This window comes from Haliaeetus albicilla, chromosome 10 (assembly GCF_947461875.1).
Source record: "Haliaeetus albicilla chromosome 10, bHalAlb1.1, whole genome shotgun sequence".
NCBI lineage: Eukaryota > Metazoa > Chordata > Aves > Accipitriformes > Accipitridae > Haliaeetus > Haliaeetus albicilla.
In genome coordinates, this window is record NC_091492.1 from 24,271,864 (window position 1) to 24,291,216 (window position 19,353).

Consider the following 19,353-nt stretch of genomic DNA (forward strand, 5'->3'; position numbering starts at 1 on the left):
GTCCCCGTCCCCTCCTGGGTGTGTGCTGGGGTCTCTGTCTCCCCAGGGACCTGCCCCCCTCCACATCCCCTGTCCCTGCCTTTTGGGGTGTCCACAGCCTCCAGCAGCATACATGTGCACCCCCCAGTAGCACCCACCACCCTGATTTTGGGGCCCCCTCACAGCGTTTCAGGCACTGGGGGGGTGTTTCTCCCCCCCCCCCAGCCCCACGTGAGGCTGGGGCAGCAGCTCCAGCACTGGTGGTGATCCCACAGCTGCCGGGGGGAGTCCGGGGGGGGCAAGCTGTTGGCGACCGCACCCAGGGAAGCACCACAGAGCATTTCTGGTGGCCAGAACAAGAAACCAGTCGTCCAGGCCAGCCCGGTGCCACCACCTGCCCACCGCATTGCCCCCGAAGTGCCACCTCTCTCCAGGAGAGGGGGACGGTGATACTGGGTCACCTGTGGCAAGCCAAGCCAGGGGTGTGGGGGGTCCCGGCCCTGTTCTGGCCTTCCCCAGCGGCTGCACCCTGCTATTCCTGCCCCCCATCCCCCACCCACCAGAGCCTGGGAAGCGGCAGCCACCCTCAGCGCCCACGCTTGGCCCATGACCAAAGGAAAAAAACCCCACGTTTATTTAACAAAAACACAAGAGGAGCAAAGCTAAATAACAAGGCGGGGGGGCGGGGAGGGCAGGCGAGCTAGGAGACCAAGACGCCAGCTGAGCTGCCCTTGGCCCCAGCCCCCTCGGCCCCCTCCTTGGGGGGCTGCTTGGGGTCATCCTCGCCCACCAGCCGAATGTTGTGCTTCTCCCGAAACTCGTTCAGCTCCCGACCCTTCGCCTGCAGCTGCTGGTTCAGTGTCTCAATTATTTTGCTGATCTAGAAAAAAAAAAGGGGGTGGGGAAGAGAGAGGGGTCGTGGAGGAACCGGGGGGTCCCCGGGGGGATCCCGGGGGGGTCCTTGGCCGCCCCTCACCTGCTCCTTGTTGCTCTCCAGGGCGGGCAGCACCTCCTTGACGGTGCGCTCCACCAAGATGCCGCCCACCATGCGGTAGCACTTCCGCGTGGGATCCACCTCCCGCAGCGTCTCGATGACCAAGCTGGGAGGAAGAGGAGGGTGAGGGAGTGCGGCGAAGGCCCCCGCGGCCCAGACATGCCATGCCATGCCATGCCATGCCATCCCATCCCACCCCACCTGTGCTCGTTCAGCTCCAGCTCCAGCTCGGCCGCCTTCGAGGCCAGGCCCCGCTGCTCCTGCCGCAGCCGGTTGAACCGGGCCACCACCTGCGGGGACAGGGACAGGGGCGGGGACGGGGCTGGAACCCCCCCCGGTGCCGGGGGCCTGCCCGGGACACACCCCTCCCGCCCCTCCGCCGCCCTCCCCAGTTCCCGAGGCCTGCCCGGGGACCCTTTCCCGGTGTCAGGGCCCAGCCGGAGCCCCCTCGCCGCTCGCCGGCCCGGACCTGCTCCGCCGTCAGCGCCTTCCCACCGGGCGCTGCCGCCGGCCGCCCCTTCGCGCTGTCCGCCATCTTCCCCCCCCCCCCGCCACCGGCGCCTTCCTGCGCCGCGGGCCCCGCCCCTTTCCGGCCGGCGCCGGAAGGGGCGGGGCTCGTGGAGGGCACTGCCCGGTGAGGCGGTGCCGCCGCCATCTTTGTTGCGGGCGAGGCTGGCGGAGGGGGAGGGACGGGGGACTTTGACCGCGTCTTCTCCGTGCAGCCGGTGGGGCATGTACGGGCCGGGGGAGGCCGGGGGGCAGGTGGGGGGCGCAGGAGACGCTTGAGGGGGAGATTGGGGGCAAATTGGGCCATTGGGGGGGGATGATGGGGCCTGGGGGCGGCTGGGGGATTGGCGTGGGGCAGACCTGGGGCAGTTTGGGGGTGCTGGGGCAGTTTGGGGTCTGGCCTGGGCGCTGCAGGCGGGCTGGGGGCAGTGGGGTCACAGGAGGGGGCTGGCCGGTGCCAGCCACCCACAGGCCCCTGCGTGGGGGCCGGTGCCGTCACCTCGGCCGTGGGTCCCTCCCGGCACAGGGACCAGGCAGCAGCCGTGACACCCCTCCCCCTCCACACCCCGGCCTCCCCCCTGCCCCCAGGCTGAGAGCGGTGCCCTGGACTCTGCTGCGCTGCCTGCTCCCAGCCCCCCCGTGCACCCCGAGATGGCTGCACAGCTCCGGTACCCTGGGCAGGTACCCCACGCTGTGCCACAGCTCCCCGCACCTGCCCCACGCCATGGCGGACCCCCCGACGCTGAAGCCGCTGGTGGCCGTGGGCCAAGTCACCTCCACACCCGACAAGGAGCTGAACTTTGCCGTCTGTGCCGGGCTGGTGCGGGAGGCCGCACATCGCAGCGCCTGCCTCGTCTTCCTCCCTGAGGGCTTCGACTACATCGGCTCCAACACGGCACAGACCCTCAGCCTGGCCGAGGGACTGGACGGGGACCTCATGGGACGCTACGCCGAGCTGGCTAAGTACCGATGGGGACCCCCTCACGGGGTGGCGGAGACGGAGCCACTGGTGCTGGCTGCAGGATCGCTGGCAGAGCCAGGGTGACCACAGGTTCCTCTCCCCAGGGAGTACGGCGTGTGGCTGTCCCTGGGCGGCTTCCATGAGCGCGGCCAGGACTGGCCAACCACGCAGCGCATCTACAACTGCCATGTGCTGCTGGACCCTGCAGGTGAGAGCCCCCGGCCCTGCCCCACCAACCTGGGGTCCCCAGCTCCCACGGATGTCCCCCCCTCACACCCTCTTGTCCCCAGGTAACATCGTGGCCACTTACAGGAAGACCCACCTGTGTGACGTGGAGCTGGAGGGACGTGTCACCATGAAGGAGAGCAGCTTCACCAATCCCGGTACCGAGATTGTGGCCCCAATCAGCACACCAGCTGGGAAGGTATGGGACAGATGGGCACCTCTGGGGATGTTTGGGGTCCCTGCGGGGCAAGGGGCTCCCCTGGCTCTAGCACCACGTCCCCTCACCTCTGCCCAGGCGCCATGTCCTCACTGATGTCTCTTCCTTGCCCCTGCCAGCTCGGCCTCTCCATCTGCTATGACCTGCGCTTCCCCGAGATCTCGCTAGCACTGCGGCATGCCGGCGCCGAGATCCTCACCTACCCTTCAGCCTTCACCGTCCCCACAGGCTCGGCACACTGGGAGGTGAGCTTGGCCCTGGCCCTCCCAGCCTCTCCCAGCCTCTCCCTTGGCCACGTGCCCTGCTCCAGGCAGCTCTTGCTGCTTGTCCCTTGTCCTCTGCTGGGCTGGGGACACTCCGGGGGCTGGCAGCTTGGGGCTGAGCCCTCACCCGAATCATCTCCAGCAGCAAGCACACAGGGATGAATCCTACAGCCAAGAGGGGCAAATTTAAGACAAAAAGCCTCTTTTTTGGCTATTTAAGGGGCAGGTGGCACAGCCAGCCCAGCTGTGGGGCCCCCACCCAAACCCCACTCTCTGCCCCATTTCCCCCCTACCCGGGGCTGTGGTCCAGCACCACCAACAGTGCCACATCCCCCAGCAGGTGCTGCTGCGGGCCCGGGCCATCGAGAGCCAGTGCTACGTGGTGGCAGCTGCCCAGACTGGGAAGAACCACGAGCACCGGACATCCTATGGCCACGCACTGGTGGTGGACCCCTGGGGTGCCGTGGTGGCCCAGTGCCATGAGGGAACTGGGCTCTGCTACGCCGAGATCGACCTCGACTACCTGCGCCGCATCCGCCAGGAGATCCCAGTGCACAGCCACCGCCGGCCTGACCTCTATGGCAGTGTGGCGGCCATGGGGCTGGCGCCAGTGCCATGAGCCCCTCCCTGGTGTGGTAAAATCCAGAGCAGGGCCAGAGCTGCTCTGTTTCAGACTGTTTCTCCCCAAAATGCAGCAGCAAGATGGGCTTAGGGCTCCCTGGCCCCCTGTGCTGCAGCCAGAAGTGTCTCCCCCCTCAAGCTCCCATAGTGCTGGGGGGGGTCAGGGGTCCCCCAGCACAGGCAGGGGCAGAAGGAGCCAGCCAGGCACTGCGGTAGATGTTTATTTCAAGAAACCCGAAAGCTACACAGGGAATATGACCATTATATTGAAGTTTAAAAAATACAGAAGTCACAGAAATTACACCAAGTTGTGCCAGAATCGTCCATAAGCAGAGGGGGGCTGCGTGCCCCAGGGCAGGGGAGGGGGGGCACACACACCATGAGTCCCGGGGAGCTGCCCCCTACCCAGGAGGGGGTCTGTACCCCCCAGCAGCCGAGCAGGGATGGGGAGAAAAAAAACACAAAACCAGGATGGAGCTGGAAAAAAATCCCCTCACCCCAAGGACCCACAGGCAGCAGATGGGGGCGGGGGACAGCCATTTTGGGGGCTCTCCAGGGACAGGGAGCCAAGGCATGGGCCAGGCAGCCACGCACTGCACACTGCCAGCTGCCCTCCAACACATGCAGGCAGAGTGCAGGCAGAGGCTCAGCTGCCTGCTGCCAGCAACAGGCAGATCATGCTGCCCCAACCTGCCCCTTGTCCCAGTTTGTCCCAGTTGCCAGCTGGAGAGGGGAGGGACAGAGCCAGGCAGCCATGGAGGGGAGAGAAGAGGCAGGGGGACAGGCAAGAGATTTCGGGGCATCCCTCGGCACTGGTCCTCCCCCCCGGGCCCCCGCAGGGGAGGGGGACACGAAGGCACATGGTCCAGGGGACGCCACGGGGACGGTTTTACTCCTGAGAAACCCACTGAGGCAATGGGGGGGGTTGTTATTTGAGGGAGAAACGGGGTGGGGAATAGCACTACCTGCAGGGCAGCTCCCAGCACACAGAGCCCGCCAGGACGGTGACACAAGGGCAGGAGGGAGACAAAGCCACCCCCGAACCTGGCATGGGCACCACAGGGCTGAGCCCATCCCAGTACAAACCTCCACCAACCACCTCCCCCCACCCCCAGCTCGCCCAGCCCTGTCACTGACATGCCCCAGGCGGGATTTTTGCCTTTTTGTTTTTAATGGATACAAAATAAAAGAGAAAAAAGGAAAACAAAGCGAGAGAGGAAGGGACAGGACAGGAAAGGGGTGAGGAAACATGTAAGCCTCTGGCGCTCCCCGTGGCTCCAGCCCGGCTCTGAACCCAGAGTTGCACAGTACCGGGTGGGGGTCCCGATCATCTTTTCCTTTTCTTTTAGAAAAAAAAAAAAGAAAAAAAAAGAAGGAAAAAGCTTGGATCCCACCGAGCAGCCATCAGGCAGTCAGGGAGCCGTCTGCAGCATCAAGTTCCTCAGGAGTTTCTGGCGCCCGACCTCGTAATCCTCCTCATCCACATTGACCAGCAGTTTGATGGCTTCATGGCCCACGGCTTGTTTGAGCGAGTCCGTGATGAAGACGCCCTTGAGGGCTTCCAGCAAAGAGCCGTTGATGTAATCACGCCAGAACGCGTCGAGGTAGGTGAGCTCTGAGAATTTTATGTCACAGATGATGGAGCCCAGGTCCCGGGACTTCAGGATGGTGTTGGCCTGGTTGAAGCGCTCAAACTGACGCTCCAAGGGGTCCTGCTTGTTGGAGAAGACATTGCCTTGAAGCGCTGTCTCATGCTGGCAGTACTCAGCTCGGACCCGCAGGCGGATATCTGAAGGAAGCGGGGAGGGCGGTGAGTACTCTGGCATGGGGCTGGGACCCCCAACACCCCTTGACCCCCCCCCCTCCCCCCAGAGGCTCTTACCACAGGTCTGCTTCTCCTTAGGGTCCGGCGTTGCTGACTTCCTCCTCTTGCGCTGGCTGCTGAGGAGGGTCCTGCCACGGCCGGGCCTCTTGGTACAGATCTGGGGTCCCGCAGAGGAGCAGCAGACCACAGGGTGGTGGGGAGGCACTGCACAGGGAGAGGACGGGGGTTAGGGGACACTGAGCCCCCCTGCTCCCTGCCTGGGGACATCTCGGAGGAGCCGCTCCCCCTCCCAGGCCCTGCTGAAGCTCTCAGGGCCACTTGCCCTTGCTGTTGCACTCCAAATCTGTGTTGGAGCACTCCTGCTCCATCCCTGACACCAAGCTCCAGCCCTCCCCTCCTTCCCACGCTGCATTCACCTCCCAGTTGAACCCCCACCATCCTGGGACGCTCGTCCCAAGGGGCATCTGGCAGCCCCAGGAGCCTGTGCAAGCCCCAAGAGGGGAACCCCAGATTACACCAAGATTGAATGGCTTCCCTGCAGTTATGGGAAGGGATGTCACACTCTGTGCTTGATTGTCCCCCAAACTGTGGGGGCTTGTGGCAGCAGGATCAGATGTTACTTCAGCAATGACAGAACAGTTACCACCAGCCAAAGGCAAGTCCCTGCACTCCCAGTGGGAGCAGACAAGGCAAAAGCGGGACGGTCCCAATGAATTCCCACAGACTGAACCCCCGAATCCCCACAGACCAAACCCTGAGGTCTGGCAGTGGGCATCTGCACCCACCTGATTTATGGGGGTGGCCGAGCCCATGCTCTGCCTCGCTGTGAGCTCGGGGCGTCACGTAGCGAATGGACGTCTCCTCCAGGTACTTGTCCACCAGGTCCGGACACACTGGAAGAGAAAGGGGACACAGGTCCCTTCAGGAGGGACAGAGGGGACACAGGGAGGCCAGGGCAGGTCTTTCCCGATGCGGCGGGTGTCAACACATGCTTAAGCTGCTCTGCATCCCCCCAAGCACGGCTGCACATCAACCAGCTGTTTCTCCAGCCAGTCCTCTCGAAAAAACTCCATTTGGGAGCCAAGCCTTCCCAACTGCGGCACAGGAAAGGCCCTTTCCATTTGTTACCATAGATAATCCCAACACCCAGACTCAGAACAGACTGGCAGCATCGCACGCACACAATCCCCCGGGAGAAACTCCAGCCAAGGCAGGCAGTGCCTCCGACACTGTGCCGGTGCCGTACCAGGTCGTACATACCTGGCAATTGCTCTGACCAGCCCTGCATTCGTCCCGTGATCCCTACTTGAGCTTGGGCTCGTGTCAGTCTGAGCAAAGGTCTGGGGGAACAGCCACTGCTCCTCCTCCTCCATAGCCCCAGCAGAGCGGAGCCACAGGGGGACAGCGGCAGTTCCAGGATCCCGGGATGGATCCAGCTGCTGAAACGCTTTAGGATAAACTGGCATACACTCAAAAACATTAAGCCTACATTATTTATGTGACTTTAGCAGATCAAACCTTGAAGTAACACACTGGCAAGACACAGGGTTTTGAGGAGAGTCAAGCTGCTGAGCAGAAGCAGCTGCTGAGCAAAGATTATGGGGTAAAACAAGTTATTTTTGAGGGCCTGGACATTTTCTGCGCATTGTTTTTGTCCTGTTTGATGAACTCAGAGCACTGCCCATCCCCGTGCAGAATCCCTCCCATCCCTGCCGGACCGAAGCTGGCCAAGGCTGCTGGTCTCCCCGGCCCCCCCGCCGCTCTCTGCCTTCGCCCAGCCGGCTCTGGCTGCACCAAGCTAATTCAGGACAGGGTTTTGCTCCTTTTTAGAGCCATGAATAACGATGAGGCAGAAGGAGACAAGACCTCCTGGCTGCTGCAGGGTCTGGAAGGACACGGGAACCAGAAACGAGCATCAGCTCGTTAAGTCCAGAGGAGACTTCCTTTAACCAATCAATCCCTCCTCTTTAAATGCAAAGCACTGCGTATTATAAACCACATGTAAGGTGCCTTTCTTAATAAAGCTTTTTGGAATGCTATTTTTGTGCATTTAATTAAACAGTTTCCACCCAAGCGTGGCTGGAGACATTGCAAGAACAAGATCTCACGGGTAGGGAGCATCGCTTCTCACATGACGGCAGTGTATGGAGACGCAAATGCCGACCTCCAGCTCCCCAACCACGTGAGTATTGCACTTTAATACCACAATCCATCCATCTCACCCTGAACACACCAAAGCCGACACAGGGAGGGTTCACCTGGCTTGAGCCGACTGAGGTAGAGCAACCAAGTGCCCCTTCAGTTTGGATTTTTGCACAAAACAAGCAAAAAGCTGCTCAAGAAACACAAAAATAGTGCTGTGACACCCCCAAATGCTACACAAACTGGGGGACACAGAGCCGTGGATCCATCCAACCTCCCCGAATCCAAGTGCTGCCCAGCTGGTCTGCATAACATGCCCACACACCCCTTTTCCTCTAGTTTTTCTTGGCTTGGTGCAGAGGAGAGCACCGCAAGGTTACACCGGCACCGGTAAACAGCCTCCTACACCCTGCTTGCACCAAGCCACGGTGCTGGCTGCCCTGCAAGGGGCTCTGTGGGCAGTGGAGCTGGCAGCGATGGCAGGGGAACAGGCTGGGATCCATCCCCGGGGCAGCCACTTCCAGGAGTGGCACAGAGGGCAGAGCATGCGCTCCCACCTCCCAGAAAAGGCCATAACATGGGAAAATCCTCATGGAGTCTGGTCTGAACCTGCATGGGTGCAGGGTGCAGGCGCAGGCAGGGCTGCCCTGTGCTCAGGCTCCATCCCATGAGGTCGAGCAGGGCTGGAAGCTTCTGGCATTTCAGAGCGGCATAAGGCAGCAGCTGCCACCAAACGGAGCATCCCCAGCCCCTCCCCGGCCCAATGCTGGTTAAGAAGCGACTGAAGAAAAAAAGAACCCGTTAATTTTCAAGCCGCCTGATCCAGTTTCCCCCTGGCAGGGCAGAGGCTGCAGGCAGCATGGGACCACGCTCCCAGTGACAGCCCCAGCTCAAAGGGTTTGTTCACACCAGCGCTGCTGTCGCTCCTCTCATCCCCCCAAAACCAGGGAGTTTTGAATGCCTGCCTCTACTTGCACTCACCGCTTTCCCAAGCGCTGGCAGGGAACAGCACCGTTGCCCACAGTGCGAGCAGAAACTGGGGAGACTCAGCAGCCTGGAACTGCCAAGAAAGCCCAATTATCCTCATTTAAAGCAAAGATGCAAATTTCAGAGGTTGAATCCTGCTGGAGCAGCTGCCTTACATATCCCCTGCAACAAGTGCTCTCTCCTTCATGACTCCTCTGGTTCTGGTTGATCTGGGGTATTTCTTTGAACTGTAAATTAGAGGGTTTTAGTGAAAAAAAGGCACAGGGCCAAGATGGTGGAGGGCAGGGGGTCAGCTCAGCCTGACAGCTCCATGAAGTGACCAAAACCCCATCAAATTATCCAGATCCAAATAGTCAGGTCATTGCTAGGGTTTCCGAGCCAGGAAAGAGTGAGGGGAAAAGGGGCGGCCAACAGAGGAGGGTTTGGGGCATCTCAGTGGAAAATGGGCGAAAAAAAGTCTGAATTTGGACACGGGTTTCTCAGTCTGGCCTCTCTGAGCACTGCACACCACAGGACTGACAGCACCAGCTTGAGGAGAACAGCGGTTGCCTTCCCAAACCTGCCTCAGCCCCGAGAGGACAAGCGGGTTTCCCCCGAAGCCGACGGCACATCGAGCACAGCAGCCACGAGTTTCCCCAGACCCTCCCGGCTCCTTCTCACTCCCCAGCACAGCCCTGGGGCCACCCAAGGCATCTCACCCAGGCAGGATTTTGGGCCAAAAGGAGCATTTCCCTAAAAACTAGGGATGAGCAGCAGGAGCTGGGAGTCGCAGGCACGGAGCTGGGAGTCATGGAGCTGCACAGCACGCAGCAGGAATCCCAGTTCTCTGCCACTAAAGAAAGGAGGAGACCTTGGCACTTGCCAGAAACGAAGCAAGGCTTTAAGCCCCCCAAAACCGTGTGTGGGCACTTGCTAAAACCCTGTAAAATACCCCTTTGCCTTCTCTGCCTGCATTTCCCTGCTGTTCTGGCAGCTGTTTGTTCTTACAAGCCTCAGGTTCTTTTAACCACTGCACCTCCAGGGTGTTAGTAGAGGAGAAACAGGAGACGGCTGAATAACTCGGCCTTCGTTAGGGAGCAGGCCAGGCTGCCAGTGGCATCACTTACCAGCCCGTCGCCTCTTGAGGGTGACGTAGGGCAGCAGGTCGTGGCGAGTGATGATCCGCAGCAACTGCAGCACCTGTCGGAAGTTGGTCTCGTCGCAGCGGCCCTGCCGCTCCAGCGCCAGCAAGAAGTCCCGGCCGCTGCGGATCATCCCCCTCTCATAATCGTCGATCACGTCGACGAAGAGGAAGGAGAGCACCCGCACATCCCGGTGGGTCAGGTGGGTGCCCACGATGTCGAACATGCGGTGCAGGCTGTACAGCCCATGCTCCCGATCACCCCATTCCTCCGGCCATGCTTGCGCTCGGCTCCGTTTGAAGGCAGCCATCTTCCACTGCTGCAGGCACGCGCCAGCCAAGCCAGGGGCTCCTCTTAGCACTGCAACCCTAGAAGACAGAGAGGGCCAACAGAATTTAATTCCTTCCCCATCGATACTTGATTAAAAAGCCCACTCTGCACCCCTCCACTGCATCTCCATGCTTGGCCATGACTCGTCCTCTCCTCTGCTGGAGCATCTTACACCAAAAAATCGAGGGCTGGGTACCAGACTGACAGCACCGGGATCTGCCAGCACTGACAGGTCTCTGCCACATTAACTTATGAACCCAAACACCATCTGGAAGAAAAACCTACAAGCTACAGGGCTCCAGACCATGACACAGGTGAGGACCAAGGTCCTCCACCCAAGCAAAATGAGTTCTCGCATCCCCCGGCAAAGCCAAGTGGGATGTCGACAGCCCCAGCTAAACCCTCCGCTGCCCCACCAGCGGGTACTAACCACACAAAGCCATTCGGCGCAGCCACTGGTATCATGCCAAAACATCAAGGGAGAAGGAAATCAGCCGCTCGGCAGGCCCCGACCTGTTCAGCTTCAAAGTTGGAGGAGCACGAGCCTCGTCAGACTGGCTTCAGTGGCCAACTCAGGGCTCACCCTCCTCGTCTCAGCAGGTTTCTCACCCGGTTACGGCCTCCCCCAGGGAAGTTCCTCGTAGCTCTGCCATCACCCAGCTCTCTTTCAGCAGCACTGACAGCTTCATTTCTTCACCAAGAGTCACAGGGAGTCAGGCACCCAGCCAAAAAGAGTAGGGACCCGCAGGAATCACAGCCCATGTCTGGCCTCCTTTAGGGATCAAGCGCTGTCAGAGCTAAGCGGGTGACATTAAGCCATCCTATGCCTGGGGATGGCACCATGCCACTGCACAGAGTCTGCCACAAGACACGCTGGGAACTGGTGACAAGCCATTTGGCAACACCAGTTGCCCAGGGCACACAGTGATTGGGTTAGGAGTAACCACACCACATGGCTTGCTGGGCACTGGGAGAGGGCTGTGGCCCGCGGCGCCCCCCTGAGCTATTTGGAGGGGGCTTCAGACCCCCAAAGCACATTTAAACCCCTGCAGCACATCTCAGGCTAGGGGGTGGTGGTAGCACCCATGGCAAAAAGGCACCTGCCCCGGGCACACCCTCGTTGTGCCAGCATGCATGCCGTATGGGGGAGTCACGCCATCATTGCATCACGGCTATACCCTAAAACGATGGCCCTCGTTAGTTTAACTGGGTCAGGAGGAGTCCTCCCCTACGAGACGCAGGACCAGAGGCCGCAGGAGAGCGGAGATCGCAGTTCGATACCAGCCCTGCCATTTTCCAGAAGGGATCCAGCCCCGCAGTCAGTGGCTCCCTGCTCCACACGGCACCGGGCCATGGCTCCTTCTTCCCTCCAGAGAGCTCACCCGAGCCCAGCCAGCATCACCACAGAGCAGCTTTCCTTGGTTACAGTTCCCAAAACAGAGGCGGCAGCAGCGTAAACACGGGACACAGGCAGGAATCTCCGGTCTATTCCCAGCACGACCCGTGACTCATGCTCTGGCCCCAGGCAGGCGGAGGAACAGGGAGCCCTCGATTGGGCCTGTCGGCCACCAGCGCTCAATGGGAGGGTTTTAATTCCTATCGTGAAAAGCAAATAGCTTAAATTAAAAAATGTGTTGAGCGACTGCTGCTCTGAAAACAGTCTGACACAACTCTGACTACTCCAGCTGGGGAGGAGAGGGCAATATATACTGTAGAGCTTCCCCCCAAGTAGAAAAGTCATATCAATACAGCTTCTGGTGAAAATATTTCTTGGTACCAACAGCCTATAGCCATCTCCATGCAGGAGAGAGGGGAGAAAAAACAGAATAAAGCACCCCGGTTCTTCTCCAACCACTCCTCCTGCCCCGGGTGCCGAGCCACATCAGCTCCATGGAGAAGTCAGAGCGCGCTGGGCTGCAGCCCAGCACGTCCCAGGAGAGGGAATGGATTTCTCTGGTCTCATAAACCCTGCGAAAGCCAAGTTATGGAGAAGCCTTTACCAGGAGCTGCAGCTGCATCACAACAGAATATCAACAGGCAGCGCACGGTAATTGTGTGAACACAGAATAAAAGTATTAAAAAAAACATTAAGACAAACAATCCCTAGTCTTGATGGTCGCTGTCGTGAGCAGAAAAAACACCGAGAGCAACCAAAGTGTTTGCCAAAAGCCACATTTCAAGCTGACAGTAAAGTCCCTGGCGTTCCTCAGCTGCATCCAGACCGGTTTTGGTGCTGTGGCACTGGTGCCGAGCAGTAAATGAACCCACATGCCGCTTGTTTTACAGGCCAGTGGCTCAAGTGGCTGTCGGGCCCACTCAGCTTGCACCCACAGCTCTCCCTCTGCTCCTGCCCCGCTGCCAGGTTTCGTAGGTGCTGCACGCACACTCTGGTCCAGGATTTTGCAGTGGGAGCTACAAATATTCCTCTACACAGTAAAAAACACAAGAAACAACCACGTGCAGTGCAAAGCGATGTCTCTGCCTTCTTCCCAGTGTCCTGTAAGCAGCTCTGAGATAAAAAACTGAACATAAACCCACACACCCACTTATCAGCTAATTGCCTGGATATTTACACCACACCATCTTCCTCAGGCAGGTCCAGAAACCCGACCTCTGTCCCCAAATGCAGCGCCCATTCCACCTGCCCCGCACCACAAAATCAGGAGGAACCATCCGAACCTGGGCAATGGCAAGCACCAGGAGCTGTTCTCTGGGACCCTCTTTTATAGCAGCTTCATTTAAAATAGCTCATTTTTCTGCAGTCGGCTTTGCCAAGCACTGATTTGCTGTACTGGGTTTGTGGGGCAAGGTTTTGTAGCTGAGGGGCTACAGTGGTGGCTGCTGTGAGAAGCTGCTGGGAGCTTCCCCTATGTCCAATAAAGCCAATGCCAGCCAGCTCCAAGACAGACCTGCCGCTGGCCAAGGCCAAGCCTATCAATGACGGTGGTAGCACCTCTGAGATAAAGTATTTAAGAAGGGAAAAGAAAGTTGCCGTGGAACAGAAACTGCAGCTGGAGAGAGGAGTGAGAACATAAAAGAGAAGCAACCCTGCAGATCCCAAGGTCAGTAAAGAAGGAGGGGGAGAAGGTGCTCCAGGTGCCGGAGCAGAGATTCCCCTGCAGCCCATGAGGAAGACCATGGTGAGGCAGGCTGTCCCCCTGCAGCCCAGAGAGGTCCATGGTGGAGCAGATATCCACCTGCAGCCTGGGGAGGACCCCATGCCATAGCAGTTTGTGAAGAACTGCAGACTGTGGGAAGGACCCACATTGGAGATGTTCATGGAGGACTGTCTCCTGTGGGAGGGACCCCAAGCTGGAGCAGTTCGTGAAGAACTGCAGCTCATGGGAAGGACTCACGTTGGAGAAGTTCGTTGAGGACCGTCTACCATGGGAAGGACCCCACACTGGAGAAGGGGAAGAGTGAGGAGTCCTCCTTCTGAGGAGGAAGGAGCAGCAGAGCCAGCGTGTGACAAACTGACCCTAACCCCCATTCCCCATCGCCCTGTGCTGCTGAGGTGGGTAGCTACTGAATTCAGGAGTGAAGCTGTGCCTGGGAAGGAGGGAGGGGTGGGGGGAAAGTGTTTTAAGATTTGGTTTTATTTCTCATTACCCTACTCTGAATTGATTGGTAATAAATTAAGTTAATTTTCCCCAAGTGGAGTCTGTTTTGGCCATGACAGTAATTGGTTGAGTGATCTCTCCCTGTCCTTATCTTGACCCATGAGCCTTTTGTTATATTTTCTCTCCACTGTCCAGTTGAGCAGGGCAGTGACAGAACAGCTGTGGTGGGCACATGGCGTCCAGCCAGGGTCAATCCACCATGGTTGCATAAGCCCAAGGCAGAAATTAGGCAGACGCTATCCTTTGATTATTTAGTACCAACCACCCTGGAACTACATTGCATTTTTTTCTTCCAGAGAGGGGAAAAAAAAAAGAAAAAAAAAAGGCAATTTGACATTGTGCTGCCTAAACACAACAAGAAAACATTCAGCAGAAAGAGACTTTATGGGGGGGAAGTACTGAGTCCCGGGGGGCAGTTCCTTATAGCTGCACCACCCAAAACCACAAAAAGCTGTTAAATTTATTTTCAAGCTGGGGATTCCAGCGGCCGCTACTTGGAAGAGATCCCCGCTTCCCTTCGCCTTTGGCTCTCCTCCCATCTTAAACCCACAGGATCGGAAGGCTAGAGCACTTTGCTGTGCATGTACATTAAAAAAAACAAACCTAAAATACTTTGATTTTCCTCAAGGAACGGCCCCATCATGTAGGGAACAGGAAAGATCTCCCAGGAGAAGATGAGGAGCTGCCTGTGCCCTGGCTAGCTGATCGTGCCGTGGTTTTCCCATACCGGGGCAGAAGCGACATGTCCCCAAAGACCCCTGCCCACCCTCAGCACAAACAAACACCACATCACACCTGCTCAGGAGACTTTCCACAGGCTCCAGGATCATTAAAATAATTTAAGGTGAACAGGAAAAACAAGCTTTTGGTGCCTACAAAGCTCTGCAGTTAATCAGTCTGAGCCTTACTCAAACATCTGACTTAACCCATGCAGATGCTGGGGATTTTTGCCACTGAAGTTCAGGTCACTATCACAAAACCCCAGCTCCTCACAGCACATTCCTGCCTGGATGGGCACAGAAGTCACAAAAAACAACTTCAAGCTGAAATTTGGCTTTGAGGTGAATTTTCCAGAGCAGCCTTATCCCAGCCTCCTCCGTCCGGCGTGCTGCAAACAGATGCGAGGGAGACACCTAGTCGCCTTTTCGCTGCAGACCAGACCTGATCCTGCTCAACTCAGCGAGGACCGGCAGCAGCAGAGCTGGATGAACGGCACTGCGGAGCCTCGGCAGACGCTTGAAGCCTGAGGCAGAACCAGAACTCAAACACCAACTTTCCCAATGCCCTCAATTACCAAAGAGAAGGAAACGCAAACAGAAACAAACAGCTGAACACTTTGGTTTCACCACCCCAGCAGCAGTTAACCGGGAGATTTCTTCCTCTCCTCTCCAGACACCTTCAACCTGAAACTGCCTGTGCAAAAACCAATTAAGTCTCAAGTCGTTCTGGCTGCCCGACTCACCCCAGCTCTCCTCCTGATAGCTCCTGCGGTCACTGTCATGCCAAACATGCGTTTCTTCTCCTCTCCTTCCTTGGGAAAGAGCTCAGCCGTCCCGCAGCTCACTGCACACACACAGCGAGCAGAGGGTACGGATCCCATCCGTCAGGACAGCAGTCCTGGCCCCAAACCTCTGCCTGCAGCCAGTTCCTCTCCCAGGAGCCTGGGACTGTGCTGGACAGGCCACAAGCTCAGGAGCCACTCGGCTGCTGGGGTTTTTTTGTTGGACCAAATAGCCGGCCACAGAGTCTAAAAAATCTTCCCGATTCCCGGGTTGGCAGACAGATAGGACACTGCCCACGGTGCAGCCACTCTGCTGCCTGTCCCATCACACTTGTCATCCTAAGGTATCACACCCGCAGGACAGGTAACCTCAGCTGGCAAACTCGCTACAGGACAAGATGGATTAATGAGAAAAGTGGGGATATAAAGGGTTCTGCTGCACAGAGGATGAACCGATCAAAGGGAGCTGAGGAGAAATAAGATTAATCCATAATCATCCTCTTTGGAAGGGCTTTTTTTTGACCTCCCCCCTGCAGCACTTTGTGTCAGCCTTGGTGAGGTGACGGTGGGTCTGAGCCAGTACAATAATGTCTGTAGGGCAGAAAAAGATCCTAAACCCACCACTAACGACAAGAAACCCACTAGTCCCAGCCCAGGAAAATATGCTTGATTTCACTGGCAGAAGACCAGCATGCACAGCCATCCCCAGACACCCCACAGCAGGGAAGGCCAGAGGAGGAGGAAGCATTCAGCCACGCTGCGTCACTGGACAAAGTATTTGTAACCCCCTGAGAACGAGCCAGATGCAAAAATAGTTCTGCTAGCAGCTGTTTCGGGGTAGGATTGGGGTTTTGGGGGGCTTTTTTTTTTTGGTGCATGGGTTTAGTTGGGGGAGGGGCATTTTTATTTTTAAGTGCAGGAAGTGCATCTCACTTCAATTCATTACCCTATCTAATTCCCGCCACCTCAACGAAACCCCCAATCTAATTTCTGCCACTGCGTGGCAACTACAGCCTTGATTTCTAATGCCTGCTCTGACCGGCACCAGCAAAGGGACCCCACAGAAACAAACCCCTCCCATTACTACTGGGGTGCTGAGACAGAGCACCGCCACCAGCCAGGGAACAGTGCCTGAGCCGCTGCACACCGACAGGGGGAAAGAGCAAAATCCTAAATAAAACCCCAAAGCTGGAAATTCCCAGCAGTGCTGGAGCTGCTCTCCCTGATGCCGGCGCGTAATCACATGCGACGCCCGAGCCATGGAAACGGGAGCGCGGGCAGGGGATGCGCCGCCACCGACGTCAGCCAGGCAGCGCCCGCCAGGTCCCCTCTGGAGCCCTGGATCGCACCCAGCAGCTCATCAGGAAGGCACTATGCAGCCAGCTTTACCAATCTCGCCCTTTCCATCAGCTAAAGGACACCTGATCAGGGTTCACCTGCAGCCACGCTTCCCAAACTTTTTCAAGTCAGGACAATTAGCCCAACCGCAGAGTTCTGAACACAGGCAGGCGTCATCTGACCTGAGATATAAATCTCAGCAGGCAGTGAGGCCAGACTCTGTCCAAGGAGGACTGGGCCTCTCCAGATCCATCCCGACAGCATAAGGCTCATGCAAGCAGCTCCTTACACGAGAGGAGGGATGGGCAAATCCTTAGTACATTAGAAAAACAAACAAACAAACATGTAGGAACACCCACCTTAGCGAGAAGCTCTTCTGGTCTTGCTTAAATCCACGATTCAAACAGCAGCCAAGTGAGAGTGTTTTTAAGAAGTCTTCTATCCCCTTTTCTCCTTGACTTTTTAAATAAACTACCCAACAAAACCGCAGAAGCTCCAACAGAGAGTTTCACGTATGGCTCTTGTAGCAGGGAAGCCAAACTTCCAGCGTCAGGTATCGGTGGTCAGTGTTAAAGCTGGTCAACTTGTCAGAAGCTGCCCAATTTTTTTTCCCCCCTAAAACCTTCTTTTTTTCCTACTTAATAACTTAATGACATGGGGACGAGGAAAAGGAAAGTCCGGAACTCACTCTGTGCTCTCTAGGTCATTTTGTTTTTTTAAAGACACCACTCCTGAAGAATGAACTCCCTTGTTCCCTTCTTATCAGCAGGGCTGGACGCCGCCCTCACAAACCCAGGCGACGGATAGGGTGCTCAGAATACGTTAAATCTCGATTTGCTTTCTTAGCATAGCAACTTCTCCAGAAATTGGATCAGGTTAAGTGATAAACCTTAACAAAAGAGCTGAGAAAAGGTCATCTGAACTGGGTTACTCTTTTAAGATTCAGCCCATACCTTCTCCTTCGCCTTTACTTGCAATTATAGAGTGCTTGTCTCCACCCCCCCAGCTCCTTAAGACCAGCTTATCTCCCAGGAGAGAGCCTGCCTGGAGAGCTGGGCCCAGAGCTCAGCTGCTCCGTCCGAACCTCTACAGCCGCGCTGCCCTACACTTGTGTTAAAGAATAAAACTCCTGACTCCCCCAGAAGCTAAGCTCAAAGCTCCCAGAAATACAGCACTAAATCACCAACACAGGGTTACCTGAGGGCGGCTAAGGCTTCGCTCCGTCACTCGCCCCTGACCCCCGCCCAGTTATTCCCTCCCCGTTACCGGCATATGCCACAGCCCGGCTGCGGCCTCCCCCCGCACCTGGGGAGCGCCCGGCTTTTTAAAGCCTCTGGAACCAAAGTCCGGCCACCGCCGCTCGGGGACGGCCCTGTCCGCCCTCGCAAGGTCCCGGGAACGGCAGGGGCGGGGAGGGCGGCGAGGGGCCGCCGGCCTGAGGCGGGGAGGGGGGCGATGGTTCTCCGCGGGCTACCGAGGAGAGCGGCTCGGCCCCGCGGCCACGGGAATGCGGGCCCCCCTAGGCCCCCATCCCCCGGGCACCCGAGGGCTCTCCTGCGCTGCCCCTGCCCGGTACTGGGCCGCGCTGGCAGAGGGGGGAGGCGGCCTGGGCCCGGGCCCGTCCCCTCACCCACAGGGACCGCTGAGGCCTCCCTTACGCCGCCCCCGCCATGCCCGCCGGCTCAGCTCCCGCTCCGCTGTGCGGGCCCCGCTGGCGCTACGGGGCTGCCCGGGCTGAGGGCGCCGCGGCCTCCCCGTCACAGCCGCCCCAGCCTCAGCGCCGCCATGTTGGCTCCGTCCGCTCCGCTCCCCGCTCGCAGGCGGCCGCCGCGGCTCCGGAGCGACGCAACATCCGGGATAGAGGCCCCGCCCACATCCGGGCCACGCTCACCTCTCCACCTTCACTCCTATTGGGAAAGCCGGGGAGCGTGGCGCCCTCTTGGATAAGGGCAGGAGGGCGGGTCCATCCGGGTCACCAGCTGTCGGCTTCAGGACCCTTCAGGAGCATTGGCGAGCGGCCGCTATGTTGGGTAAGGGCAAGCTGGCAAGGCCGCCACGCCCTTGGGGCACGTGGGGACTCAGGCGCTATCTCGGGAGAGGGCAGGCGGGGTCCGCCCAGCGCGGCTTCGCGCCCATTGCGAGGCACGAGGGGGTGCCGCCATCTTGACTGAGGGCAGAGTGACAGGAGGGGGGGTGTTCTCTGGGATTGGGGGGTTCCTTGGGGTCTTCCTGGGGACTGAGGGGGGTCTTTGAGGTGGAGGGGTGTCCCTAGGGATTGGGGGGGGGGCTGTGAGGAAGGGGAGGCCCTTGGGGTGTGGTTGTCTGGGGGGGACGAGGACAGTGGGCCCTGGGGACAAGGGGGTCCCTTGGGGGGCTGGGGGGGCCGAGGGGGGGATCCCTGGGGATTGAGAGGACCTGGGGGGGTTGGGGGGTCCCCTGTGGAGGGAGGGGGTCCTTGGGGGCCCCCTGGGGACAATGGGGGGGTGTCCCTCCCCAGGAAAAGGCACCCCGGGGCCAGGCTCGTCCTTCTCCCCGTCTCCGGCAGATGGTGCCAGGTGGGCAGGGCCCGCACCCACGGCGGGGGGCAGGGCCGGGGAGAGGCCCATGGGTGCCCCCCCCTCCACCTTTGCACCTTTTCGGGGCGGGGAAACTGAGGCAGGGGCGGGCCCGTCCCGGTGACCCCCTGGCTTGGGGGGGGGCTCAGCCTGCCGGGGCCCTCGGC

General features: G+C 58.7%; 3 protein-coding genes across 6 annotated transcripts; 1 reads left to right on the forward strand and 2 right to left on the reverse strand.

The window, feature by feature from the left end:
• Positions 1–590: 590 nt before the first annotated feature.
• PFDN2 (prefoldin subunit 2) lies at positions 591–1,655 on the reverse strand. Its single transcript, XM_069794101.1, has 4 exons — positions 1,443–1,655; positions 1,175–1,263; positions 956–1,079; positions 591–859 (listed from the first exon to the last, which is right to left on the reverse strand). Exons 1-4 carry the CDS (start codon positions 1,626–1,628, stop codon positions 680–682), a joined length of 579 nt encoding a protein of 192 aa, XP_069650202.1. The 5' UTR covers positions 1,629–1,655; the 3' UTR covers positions 591–679.
• On the forward strand, positions 1,618–4,070 carry NIT1 (nitrilase 1). 2 transcript variants are annotated; one of them, XM_069794070.1, is made up of 6 exons: positions 1,618–1,698; positions 2,162–2,443; positions 2,546–2,649; positions 2,732–2,865; positions 3,003–3,128; positions 3,484–4,070. In XM_069794070.1, exons 2-6 carry the CDS (start codon positions 2,205–2,207, stop codon positions 3,763–3,765), a joined length of 885 nt encoding a protein of 294 aa, XP_069650171.1. In that variant the 5' UTR covers positions 1,618–1,698; positions 2,162–2,204; the 3' UTR covers positions 3,766–4,070. The 2 variants fall into 2 exon arrangements, with proteins under 2 accessions (XP_069650171.1, XP_069650170.1); XM_069794069.1 differs by having other exon boundaries at positions 1,622–1,707; positions 2,069–2,443; positions 3,487–4,070.
• Positions 3,973–18,473, reverse strand: DEDD (death effector domain containing). 3 transcript variants are annotated; one of them, XM_069794064.1, is made up of 5 exons: positions 10,603–13,326; positions 9,828–10,210; positions 6,378–6,485; positions 5,650–5,796; positions 3,973–5,556 (listed from the first exon to the last, which is right to left on the reverse strand). In XM_069794064.1, the coding sequence occupies exons 1-5, from the start codon at positions 10,635–10,637 to the stop codon at positions 5,180–5,182; spliced, it is 1,050 nt and encodes a 349-aa protein (XP_069650165.1). In that variant the 5' UTR covers positions 10,638–13,326; the 3' UTR covers positions 3,973–5,179. The 3 variants fall into 3 exon arrangements, with proteins under 3 accessions (XP_069650165.1, XP_069650166.1, XP_069650163.1); XM_069794065.1 differs by lacking the exon at positions 10,603–13,326 and adding an exon at positions 16,991–18,473 and having other exon boundaries at positions 3,973–5,796; XM_069794062.1 differs by having other exon boundaries at positions 3,973–5,796; positions 10,603–13,384.
• Between the last annotated feature and the right edge of the window lie 880 nt (positions 18,474–19,353).